Here is a 13,534-nt window from a genome sequence, read left to right on the forward strand (position 1 = left end):
ACGGGTGGATCTACCCTCTTTTGGATCTTGGTCTGGGTAGGTTGAATGTGACTTTGTTCCATCATTTGGTGAACTGATTTTGCACAGACCTTAAACTCTAACAACCTTGGATTTGAAATGACCCAGCTTGTCAGGCAGGCTCTGTCATTGGAGGGAAGAGCTCCAACGGAAGATGATTAGTGTCAGAAAGAACCAACCTCCTGTATCTCCCTATTGCTGGGGCCCACATAGGATAGAGGAGCATCCCCACCCTAAGCAGTGGCAACTCGAGAGGCAGATGGCAGATGGAGGAGGACTAAAGAAATGTGTAGAAAGAGATTTCCCACAGGAACAAATCATAAAATACATGTAAGTGCTGAGAAGCTGGAAGCGAATCGCTCACCAGTATAATGGATCAAGTGGTATTTTCACTTCTTTCATTTTTAAAATTTTGTATGAATCACATCTTAATTTTAATTTTGCTGTATAGTTATGTAAAATATTTACATGGTTTCAAAGTCAAATCTATAAAATAAGTATATTAAAAGAAGTCTGCTTTTTATCCCTGTTCCCTTCACTCTATTCTCTTCTTTCCTTTATAGAATTTTAAAATATATTTATTTTATATACAATAAATATATATAAAACAAATATATACTAAATAGAGGTGGGGTATTGCTTCATTTTCCAAGCTGGTCTCAAGCTCCTGCCTTCAAGTGATTCTCCCACTATGGCTTCCCAAAGTGCTGGGATTACAGATGTGAGGTACCAAGCCTGGCCAAATTTTTTTTTAATTGTTGAATCTTCTATTCTATTTAATCTTAAGCAGATGTGTATGTTTGTGTGTGTGTGCATATATGTTATATACATATATGTGTATATATATAACAAATATATGTTATATACATATATGCACACACACAAAGTGCTAATATATGTATATATACACATACACATATTTTGCATACATATTTCTATATGTATGTATACACATGCAGACACACATACACATATATATACACACACAAATATATTAGCCCTTTCTAGAATACACATTATGTTTTCTCCACCTTAAATACACTTTCTTGACATTGCCACTATATAACATGATCTCTGTGGAGAAATGCATTTTGAGTTTGCACTAACCAAGTAAGTAAGATAGTTTTAAAACACAGGCTCTTTATAATGTAGTACTCATATCAACTTTGTTCAATAATTCATTCACTCAATAAACATTTACTAAATAACTATGATGGGCCCAGGGGCAGTTCCGGGTTTTGTGAAATCTAAAGCCCCTGTTATATGACTTTATATAGGCCCCTCTATAAAGCCCCTGTTATATAGGCCCTCTCTTTAATAAAAAGAAAATAAACTTGTGAATACACTCTAAACTATCAGTAACAACTTGCCTTTTTTTTTTTTTTTGGATGGAGTCTCACTCTGTTGCTCAGGCTAGAGGGCAGTGGCATGATCTCAGCTCACTGCAACCTCCACCTCCCGGGTTTCATGTGATTCTCCTGCCTCAGCCTCTCGAGTAGCTGGGGCTACAGGAGCCCACCACAACGCCTGGCTGATTTTTGTATTTTTTTTTTTTGGTGGAGATGGGGTTTCACCATGTTGGCCAGGCTGGTCTTGAACTCCTGACCTCAGGTGATCCGCCCACCTCAGCCTCCCAAAGTGCTGGGATTACAGGCGTGAGCCACTGTGCCTGGCCCAACCTACCATCTTAGGGGCCCATGCGAGCTTTTCCAGCTTCATGGGCGACTGGCTTCTACACAGGCCTGTTACAGGAACTGTGCTTGTGACTGGTGCACAAAGTGGACAGGACCCCTTGCTTTATGGAGCTTATACTGTAGTGCAGGAGAGAGATACTAAACATATACGCTCGTCACAAATACATTATTGTAAATTGTGTTTAAATCCCGGTTATGAGTTGAACTGTGTTCCCTCAAATTCATGTTGAAGTCCTAAGCCCCAGTACCTCCCAAAATGACTGTGTTTGGAGATAGGATCTTTAAAGGGGCGATTAAGTTGAAACAAGGTCATTAGTATCTTCCTTAATCCAATAAGACTGGTATCCTTGTAAAAAGAGGAGATTAGAACACACCCATATAGCAAGAAGACCATGTGAAGACATAAAGAGTAGACAGTTACCTGCAAGCCAAGGACACAGGCTCAGAAGAAACCAATGCTACCGACGCCTTGATTTCAGACTCCTAGTTTCCTGTATTTCTGTTGTGTAAGTCACCCAGTCTGGTACTCTGTTATGGCAGCCCTAGCAGACTCATACAACTCCCTAGGAGAAAAGAGTGTTTGAGAGAAACCATTGTCAGAGGAGTGGTGAGGATGCTGGTTAGAGAAGGCATCACTGACAGATGCATAGAAGCTAAGATGCGAAAAGACTAAAAATGATGAACTATGAGGAATAAGCAGATTAGTAGGTGCTGTTAAAGGGTGAAAGAAATCAAGGTGCTTTTGCTTCATTTAATTATCCCACAGTCTACAGAACCAGATAGTTCTCGGGAGACAATCTTTCTAAATTAACTACCATAGATGAAAGGCTAATCACAGACTCTGAGGTGTTGAAGAGCAGGAAGTTTAATTTTTAATTGGAAGACAAAATGTATTTGATATCATTCACATCCTGATTTAAGGATAAGACATTTCTGAAGAAAATGAATATTATGAATTATGTAGATCAAACACTTTTTAGAAAAAGAATAAAGGGAAGTTATGCTCTTCTTCATGGCTCGTTAAAGAGATTATGGAAATTATAGAACCTGAATATGCAAAACAAAAAAAAGCCCGAAGCATAGACTCTAATTAGTCAAGGCTAATTCCTTATATGGATTGCCTTAGCACAATGATCTGAAGCCCCTTATATCACATTGGGACCACTTGAGAACTATTTTAATAATACCAATGCCCAAATTCCATCACTAGAAATATAAATGATCTCAGGTGGGACACAGTTATGGCAATTTAAAAAGCACCCCAAAAGATGTTAATGGTCAGTCAATGCATTTATTCCAGGCAAGGTACCAATAGACACTGAAGCCCAGTAACAATGGTGCTGTTAAATGATGGGACCCAAAATTCGAAAAGAAGTTCAAAGTGATAGTCATAGCCTGTGAAGGCCTCTACTGAAGTCTTTTGTCTTTACTTAGGCCATGGTAAGCCAAGACAAAAATCCGAATGATAAAATAACAAGGTTACCTAGATCCATCACTGGTCCCCTTGTGAGGCTTAGTTGCTTTCCCACTAATCCTTCTAGACACAGTCCAGTTCTCTAAACCCAACATCTCTCTGACTTAGATCCATAGCCTCTTTGTGCTACTCTTCTGTTCATTGTCAGTCTACCCTGGTCCATAGTCCATGGTCCAGTCATAGTCCATAGTCCAGGACCATGGCCCTGGTCCATAGTCTAGTCATAGTCCACAGCCGTAGATTGTGGACCTGTGACTTAGATCCACAGTCTCTTTGTGCTACCCCTCTGTTCATTCTCAGCATTTGTTTGGTGCTTTCCACTTCTGCTTAACACTGTTCTCAACAAACCATTTTCCTGACTGGTCAAAAGCCCTTTGAAGTCTATTCCTATCTTTGTCACATGAATCATTCCCCATTCCTCTCAAGTGTATTCTCTAGTTAATAAAAGATACAATTTGATCCTAACACATTTCTATTAGCCAAATGACTTTCATTTCTGCTTGCTTGTCTTATAGTCAAAAAGCAACACATTTCTTTCCCTATTCCATATATAATCTATCATTCTCTTGGATAAAGAAAATTGAAGATTCTTATTTTAAATCAGTGATCAGAAGATAATCTGTCATATCATATATTTTTCATACCCAGGCATTTATTCAAGCATTTTCCTCAAAGACCCAATAAAGTAGAGAGACACAGCCTATCTTAAATTAAAATGCAGCACTTTATGGGCTATTCTACATGCAATAATTATTTGCAAAGTCTTTTCACCAAATATAGAAATTGCTAATGTCTGACTTTGGAGGAAATGAACTGTACAAAAAATTTCAAACAAACAAGATTCAACTGTTTAATTCAAAAGGGAGGTTGCATAAGAAATTCATTGTGTTTCTATCCGAATTTCCCCCTCAAATTGCCACAGATCAGCAGGTACTTCACTCTTTGCCACCAATTAAAATCATGAATAGATAAGCTTTTCAGCAGAGGAGGGCTGGTGTGCCCTCTCCACAGATGGTCAGCATCACATGTTGCAGTAATGGCTCAACATGCCACAAAGGCACGGTATAAAAACGGTGGGAATCAGAGCACTTCAGCTCCAAGTGCTCTATGTTTAGAATTGCCTCTTTTTCAAGATGGATTTCCTCACAGGAATGGAGTGCTCATAATTCAGCATTTGCAGAAGGACTACCGAGCTTACTACAATTTTCTAAATTTTATGTCCAATATTGGAGACCCCCAGAATATCTTTTTCATTTATTTTCCGCTTTGGTTTCAGCTTAATCAGACAGTTGGAACCAAGATGATATGGGTAGCAGTCATTGGGGATTGGTTCAATCTTATATTTAAATGGTAAGATTTCTGTTTTATTTCATTTTTCCTAAGATTTATCCTTATATTTGTGGCTTTGGCATAATGATCACATTTCAGATGTATATTGTTTCTCTTGCGAAATCTTTCAAACATACCAGTTAACTTGAAACACCAGATTCATAAGTAGAACTTTTAAAAAGCACAGAAATGTATACTTTTTTTGTTTTTTGTTTTGAGACGGAGTTTCACTCTTGTTGCTCAGGCTGGAGTGCAATGGCACGATCTCAGCTCACCGCAACCTTTGCCTCCCAGGTTCAAGCAATTCTCCTGCCTCAGCCTCCTGAGTAGCTGGGATTACAGGCATGCGCCACCACATCAGGCTAATTTTGTCTTTTCAGTAGAGACAGGGTTTCTCCATGTTGGTCAGGCCGGTCTGTAACTCCCGACCTCAAGTAATCCACTGGCTTCGGCCTCCCAAAGTGCTGGGATTACAGGTGTGAGCCACTGCGCTGGGCCAGAAATGTATTCTTTAATGACTTATAAGTAATTCCCATGCCCCTGTAACACACATTCTGTTATTAAGAATTACTTAAATGAGCAGCATGATAATGAACACATTGATAATTCCAGAGACCATTTTGATATCTCCAGTCTAAGTATCCAAAGCACCCATAAGACATTCCCTGCAAGGGAAAAAAGCCCGCATGTTAATGGGAAACCAGGGTGCCAAAATCCCAAATGACTACCATCTTTAATAATGTGTGAGAGACCAGGACCTAAGTATTTTCAAAGTCTCTTAATCATGAACTTTCACAATTAACCCTGTGCTTGAGTCATGTTTTATAGGAAAGAATTGCTAATCTCCAATTAAATAATAGCTGTGTATGTAAATATATATGCATGCTTATAATTCTTTAAATACAGGATATTATTTGGTCATCGACCTTACTGGTGGGTCCAAGAAACTCAGATTTACCCAAATCACTCAAGTCCATGCCTTGAACAGTTCCCTACTACATGTGAAACAGGTCCAGGTAAGCTATTACGGCAGCCTCCAGTTACTGAAGGTCTTCCAATAGAGAATCATTACACAGGGTTATCATCTAGTAACTGATATTATATATGGTAGTAAAGAAAATCTCATGAGTGAGGATGCTAAAACTTCATAACAATCAAAATTACTAATGAGAAAGCAAAGCAAAAAAAAAAAAAAAAAGAGACACCTCAAATTCTATTTTGTTATTTATGAAAGGGTAGATTGGGAGAAAACTCCCCAAATGATTAAATATTTGGTGTTTACTTTTCAGAAGAATGTAATGGCTTGATACTAAAACAAGAAACAGTTAACTAGAACAAATTATCAAGGAACTAGACTAAGATCTTAGAAATGTTGGTTTATCTGCTGCTAAGCAACTTTCAAAGTTATTATAGGTCTTCTGAGAATCTCATGAATGAGGGAGGAATAGTCAAGTCTTTTGTAAGAAAGGTAAGGACTTCTCAATGTTACTATAGCCAGTAAAGACTATTTCTAACCCTAGAACAATCTCTTTAAAACGTATTTTTTTTCTCTGTACACAAGTAGGCTTCTTGGGCCACTTCTTTTTTATTCTAATTAAGATTCTGTATGAGTATAAAGTCTTTATTGTGATAGTTGATTATAAGCCTGTTTTAAAAAGTTTTTTGAAACATATATTTAAAAAGTACATGTTTTAATTTATAGGAATGTGCTATATTGTACCTCATCATTTTACATAGCATAACATTCTTGCCAATTGACATCCTTCGAAACTAACTCTGAGTAGAGTTAAGGGTAGTAGAGAATGTGTAAATTCCTAATGAGTTTTCTGAATATGTCTTTTTTGTTCCCATAAAAGTATACATACATCTGTCATATCGCTTATTACACTAAATGATATAACTAATTATTTATATATCTGATCGCCTAGACTGGGCATTCCATCAGGGGAGGGATGATGCATATTTTATCTTTGTGAAACCGAAGTATGATAAATGGATGAATGGTTGGCTGGATAACATTTGAGACCACTGAAATGTTATCGTGGTCAATTCCAGCCCTTTCTGGCATGTGTTCCACCTTATAAGACATTTTCTGGAAAGAGAGAGAGAGGAAAGAAAGACTGCATCTCTCTGGGAGATGTCCAATTCATTTAGGCATAGTTTTTAAAAGGCTCTGAAATTTTCTGCAGATAAGAAATAGGTCTGTCTTTGTTTAACAAATAAGAGACAGATATTTAATTTGAGTGAACTACTAGGTGAAAAATCAGGGAGGACATTTAAGTAAAGTGATTAATAAAAAATTCAGTAGCATGGAAAAGACATTCTGGAAGTAGAAATGCTACTGTCTGCAGGCTTTTTCTGCTAGGATTAATGCCCTCTTTACAGCTTCTCCTCATCTTCTGTTTTTTTTTTTTTTTTTTTTTTTTTGAGACGGAGTCTCGCTCTGTCGCCCAGCCCAGGCTGGAGTGCAGTGGCGCGATCTCGGCTCACTGCAAGCTCCGCCTCCCGGGTTCACGCCATTCTCCTGCCTCAGCCTCCCGAGTAGCTGGGACTACAGGCGCCCACAACCGCGCCCGGCTAATTTTTTGTATTTTTAGTAGAGACGGGGTTTCACCGTGGTCTCGATCTCCTGACCTTGTGATCCGCCCGCCTCGGCCTCCCAAAGTGCTGGGATTACAGGCGTGAGCCACCGCGCCCGGCCTCATCTTCTGTTTTAAAACAAAGATTCTCACTGCAGTGGCCACAAGATAGGCATAGAAGTAACTGCTAGTACACAGCAGTCATTTATAAATAAATCAGCAAATCACAGGCATAGCAATGATATCCTTTGGAGTTTGACTTCTCAGCCCAAGGAAAATAAGCCAATTGAAGATCGAATACAAGCATTAGGGTGGTGTAAAAGTAATTGTGGTTTTGCCGTTACTTTCGATGGTAAAAACTGCAGTTACTTTCGCATTAACCTAATACTTTTTCTTGTCAATTAAAAAACAATTAAATGTTGAAGAATTAGTAGGGCTGTGGCAGATTTGGGTGCAACAGACTGAGTTCTTAATGAGCCTTGAGTATATGATTTCTGGAATTGAATGAACCTGAAAATCTGGGAAAAAATTTTTTGAGACAGTGTTTCTCAGGCTCAATGTAACTCAATTTTTCTTATTTCTACCCACTTCTAAACATTATATTTAGCCTATGTCTTGTGATTTTTTTCTGAGTTACTCATAATTTTCATGGTGAATATGCTATTCTATTATTCATTTCTTATCTTGATAGTTAACCACTTTTCAAATGGACGGACATTTTGTTGTTGCAGGAAGTCCATCTGGCCATGCAATGGGTTCGTTCTGTGTCTGGTATGTCATGGTAACCGCTGCCCTGAGCCACACTGTCTGTGGGATGGATAAGTTCTCTATCACTCTGCACAGGTCAGCCTTGCTGCAGTTTCTGTAACACTGGAATACAACAGTTTTTAATACAGAAAGTCTCGTCTAAAAATTAATTTTAGTGCAGTTTTAGTCAATGAATAAAATGTGCTTATTCTATTCTTTCATAGACAAAATAACAAAATGAATAGAAAACTAATATTTTCCTTTAAGATAATAGCCTAATTAGCTCATAGCTATTTCCGCTTTTCAAGTTGGAAATGTTTAACTGATGAAAGACTTACTAAATGTGCCTCTGGGTTTCCAAAATGCAATAATTATCTTGATAACTCATAAATACGTCATCTAAAATTATACAGCGTGAGGAAACATTTTTGCATGCACATTCCCTTGCTTTAAAATTAACAGGAAGTTTTGAGAATCATCATTCTCCTTGACTGCATCAGTTTATTTAGTAAAATTATGCTTCCTTCTTTGAATAGCCAATGCTTTTGATTTCAGTAACATATATTCCAGCTTTAAAGAGTACACAAACTTTTTAATTAAAAACATTCTAGAAGCAAACTTAAATTTGAATGTTAGTAGATTTAATGTTAGTAGGTTTCTTAATGTTTAGAAAGGTCTAGAACTTGAAGGTTACTCACAGTTGTTTAGAAATTGGGTTGTTTCCTTCTCTTCTTTCCTGAAATACTTTGTCATTAAAACAATCGTGAGTACCAATTTAGCCATAAATTAGGCAACTTGAAATTAGATTTGCAAGTTAACCTTAAAAAAATACTATAACATATACCATGATTAAAAAGTTTTCTAAAATAAAAAAATTTCAAGATCTATCACATATTCCACTTTTTAGATTAGTATTGGATAATATAAAAAACAAACAACTAAAGGAATTTTGGTATCTTAAAAGTTTATTCTAATGAGACTGGGACCTGTATGCCTTAATGTATTTATTACCCAACCCAAAACAACAATAGTAAAAAGGTGTTATAATGTAAAAAAGTTAGCATTTTCTATTCACAGACAGTTTTCAAAGTAGGAATCTAGGTCAGTTTCACCTTTTATCTATACTGTATTCCTGCCTCCAATGACCAAACCTGAAAAAATATGTTTCTTCTAAGAAAAAAATTCTCATAACTCCTTTTTAATTTTTATAACTGCAGTATTTTCTTCATCTATAAAATTTTACTGAGAGTGTGCTTCTTACTTTTACATTACCAAATTCTTATTTATTCTTCTTCCACACTGATATCCTGCTTACTTCTTTCAAAGCCTCATTTCTCTGTGTTCCTTAGCATTTATATAACCACATTTCAGTCTGATTATCAGGAACAAACCATTCAAGGATTCCTGGAACTCAATGCTGCTAACACTTTTTTTTTTCAATGACATGCATTGCTTGGATTTTAATATTTTTTATGTTTTTTGTGCATTGCTGTTTCTAATCCAAAGTATATAACCTATAGGTCAATTCCCCTGTTCTCTATTTTCTGTGTCTCAAAAACAAAACAAAACAAAACAAAACAAAAAAACAAAAAACAAGAAACAAGGAGTTTTGAAAATCTGCGAAATTAAACCTCATGAAAATTAGCCTCAGATGGAATGCTCATGTGCTTTTCATCTGGATGGTAGCTGCTTTTCTACTGAGTTTTCCTCAAGCAAAGAAAGGTTGAGAGAGAAGGCACATAGGGCAGGGCATGAAAATATATATGGTTCATCCTTGATCAATCTGGATATTAGTAATTCCCCCAAACTTGAATTTCCCCTATTCCATTAAAACAATTATTCTTATTTCATAGAGGTCAAATTGACTTCCTTTTTAACATTTATTAAATCTCAGCATATAGCACTGGTTAAATTTAATGCATTGAGAAATGTAGAAATCTCTGTTAAAACTTTTCACATCCTATGGAGTATGTGGAAACAACGTTTTGAAAAAAAATATTCTCAAATCATGATGCTATGTCACAGTTAGAAGATTCTTCTGAGAAGGATCATCTGATGTCATCCCCTCTAATTTTAGGAGTGATACAGTTTCTTTGCTTTTTACACTTGTATCTATTCTTCCATCGCAGACTGACCTGGTCATTTCTTTGGAGTGTTTTTTGGTTGATTCAAATCAGTGTCTGCATCTCCAGAGTATTCATAGCAACACATTTTCCTCATCAAGTTATTCCTGGAGTAATTGGTGGTAAATATGATCACTTACCCTTAGTTGTGTCCTTGAAAGCTTTAGCTTCATTGTTTAAGGGTATCAGATTCTCCCCGGTAATCAACTTTCCAATTTCAGAGGTTATTCTGTGAAGTCACTGATACTAAATGCTACCCTGGGAGCTGATGTGGTGCAACACACCTCTCATAGCCTCCATGTACAAAGTGGCACGGTCTCAGTGGCATAAATTCACAAATTGCTTCATGAGATGGGCTTTTCTGAAGTGAAATTAGAGCTAAGTCTAACTCCCAAACCATCACTTCAGACAGTGTGCTTGAGTCTTGCGTCGGGGAACTTAATGACTCTGAGACCTGCACACTGTGCTATTCTCTCTGAAACACGTGAAGTGACTATTACATGATTACGGATTTCATTTAGTAGCTGCTTTGTATTCCTGAAGCAGTGTTCACCACGACTCAGTTTCCACTGTTCAGCACCATGTTACCTTTCAAAGGCTAATTGGCTATGGCAATTGAAATGTTAATTGCAAGTACCTAGATCAGTGCTGTCTAAAAAGTGGGTTGTCAGTCAGTGCCACCAACTCCAGAACGATCCTTCTGGACTAGTATGAATAATGAAAACACCGTGGGCAAACCTGCATTTTTAGTTACTGCCTAAAAAAGGCTTTAGAAAATGGATAGAACCTCTGTGTCTAAAGCCCCTTGTCATTGAAAACGTGGCAAATTCTTTAATGCAGAGAGGAATGATCCTTGAGGGGCTCAAGGGCACACAGTCATCGTCAGTGTCTCTTTCCAATCCTCAGGCATGCTGGTGGCAGAGGCCTTTGAACACACTCCAGGCATCCAAACGGCCAGCCTGGGCACATACCTAAAGACCAATCTCTTCCTCTTCCTGTTTGCACTTGGTTTTTACCTGCTTCTTAGACTGCTCAACATTGACCTACTGTGGTCCGTGCCCATAGCCAAAAAGTGGTGTGCCAACCCCGACTGGATCCACATTGACACCACGCCTTTTGCTGGACTCGTGAGAAACCTCGGGGTCCTCTTCGGCTTGGGCTTTGCAGTCAACTCGGAGATGTTCCTCCTGAGCTGCCGAGGTGGATATAGCTACACACTGAGCTTCCGGTTGCTCTGTGCCTTGACCTCATTGACCACATTGCACCTCTACCATTTCCACCAGATCCCGACTCAGGAAGAGCATTTATTTTATGTGCTGTCTTTTTGTAAAAGTGCATCCATTCCCCTAACTTTGGTTACTTTCATTCCCTACTATGTTCATATGTTAATGAAACAAAACGGAAAGAAGATTCAGTAGAGTGGTGCCTAGAGTTAGTGCTCAGTGTCACAGATCACCCTTCTCCATCCACCAGTAGAGCTACAGAGTAGGCACAGACCAGAAGCTTGTAGTCCGACGTCACAGAATAGCAGCAGAGGCCCCATTCCCCATAGAGATGTTTAGTTTGGCCTTTGCACTGGTCTTTTTTTTTTTTTTTTTTTTTTTTTAGTTCTTCAGTTACCAATATTTAAAAACAAGAATATTTGACATAAAAATCAGAAGTTGTGTAGTTTTTTGAAAAATCTGATAGTATGACAACACAGAGCCTGCATTCCCAGCTGGAGACAACTGACCAAAGCTGCATACTAACAGTCCCCAGTAGGAGGCAAGGACTCTCCATTTTCTCACAGTCTTCAGCATCCCAGCAGGAACCCCAGTATGATTCCTTTATCTTCTTAAGGCCAGGCTGCATCTGATTCCTGTTGGCATTTTAGTGGGGAACACAGCCATATCCAATCTCAGTTTTCAGTTGAGGAAGTGGAAGCCTACTTAGGTAAAAGAACTTGCTGGAGTCACGTCACCTTCGGAGCAGGAATTAGAACCCAAGGCTTCTGACACATATCCCTATTGCACTGTGTGTTTGAGTGTGTGCACATGCACATGCTTTTTTTGTTGTTGTTGTTTTTCCTTTGTAGAGCCAGGGACTTGCTCTGTTGCCCAGGCTGGAGTGCAGTGGTGGATAATGGTTCACTGCAGCCTCACATTCCTAGCTCAAGTGATCCTCCCTCCTCAGCCTCCCAATTAGCTAAGACTACAGGTGTGCACCACCATGCCTGGCTAATTTTTGAGTATTTTTTTGAGAACCAGCGTCTAAATATTTGCCCAGCATCCAAATATTTGCCCAGGCTGGTCTTGAACTCCTGGCCTCAAGTGATCTACCCATCTCAGCCTCCCACAATGCTGGGATTGCAGGCTTGAGCCATTGTATTAGTAGTTGGCCTACACTGTCTTTTGTTTCTTTATTTACAAAAGGTAAAAATCAGTAAGAATGAATGCTTTCATTTAGATTCTATGATGACTGCCATGTAAATCAGCTACCTTTTCAGAAATGACATTGAAAGACTGCATCCTCTTTGACTTATACCCCACACAGACATGCAGGGTCTAGGTGGGGCCAACGATGGCTGCAGATATATATACACATGGGTCCAGGGGTGATAGAACAGGCCCGGCTACTGTATGGATTTGAACCTCTACTTCACTTCTGGTCTCTGTTTTATAGTAGTGCTCACCAATACTTCAATAAATTCTGCTGAACTTACTCTAATAGAACATTATGCAACCCCCAAAGACTTAACTCTTCACTATGACATCTCCATACTTTATTTTTAGGAGCCAGTCTTTCAAAACCGGAGAAATTAGGTGCCTTCCTCAAAGTCGTGCTCCAACCCAGGCCAACTATTAAATGCTTGCATCTGTTAACTGGATTAGTCTGTATGTATCCTGAACTGTGATGAAAATCTATAGCTTTCTTTTAGAAAATTGTTATTGATGGACTATTAATATTATATTAACAATTTCTCAGTAAGGGTGTTTTTTCCTCATTGAATCTAGGAATGCTGGACTTTAAGTTGATAATTGTGTCATTTCAATCAAGTACAAGGATTTTGAGGCAGATTTTACTAGATATCTTAGTAATCCCCCACAATGTTTTATGTAACTCTTCTCAGAATATCAGTATATTAATTATTTTAGATGGCATATTAAATATTCTATGAATATTAATGAAAATAAGACAGTTGAAGTGACTGTTGCTTAACAAGATAGTAGCTGAGTATAACAAACCTCAAAAAATCAAAGTATTAATTACCCCTTTCGAAGTATATGTATAGAGTATATGTCATTGCTTTTACAAAACACATTTAATAGCTTTCTTTATAAAAGGCAACTGAACTTTCTAAAAGGTAACTGAACTGAACTTGATATTAGTGGTTCAGTGATTCCAAAGCAAAAAGCTAAGGGATTAAGAAAGAATAGCTTAAGAATGAAATTTGTCTCATGTTGCTGGGACACTTGGGATGAAAGAAGTAGAGAAGAATGATTCTTCAGGTGATGACCCTTGTTCATTGGTTCAGTCCCACCCTATGCCCCACCATGTTGTGCCTTTAGATGCCTTCACGTTTCATGATGC

The 13,534-nt window shown here is 38.0% G+C and overlaps 1 protein-coding gene across 1 annotated transcript; it reads left to right on the forward strand.

The window, feature by feature from the left end:
* Positions 1 to 4,222: 4,222 nt before the first annotated feature.
* LOC105483371 (glucose-6-phosphatase catalytic subunit 2) lies at positions 4,223 to 13,331 on the forward strand. Its single transcript, XM_011744201.2, has 5 exons — positions 4,223 to 4,536; positions 5,422 to 5,531; positions 7,826 to 7,937; positions 9,971 to 10,086; positions 10,871 to 13,331. The coding sequence occupies exons 1-5, from the start codon at positions 4,223 to 4,225 to the stop codon at positions 11,380 to 11,382; spliced, it is 1,164 nt and encodes a 387-aa protein (XP_011742503.2). The 3' UTR covers positions 11,383 to 13,331.
* Positions 13,332 to 13,534: the final 203 nt, after the last annotated feature.

Source organism: Macaca nemestrina, chromosome 11 (genome assembly GCF_043159975.1).
Source record: "Macaca nemestrina isolate mMacNem1 chromosome 11, mMacNem.hap1, whole genome shotgun sequence".
Classification (NCBI taxonomy): domain Eukaryota; kingdom Metazoa; phylum Chordata; class Mammalia; order Primates; family Cercopithecidae; genus Macaca; species Macaca nemestrina.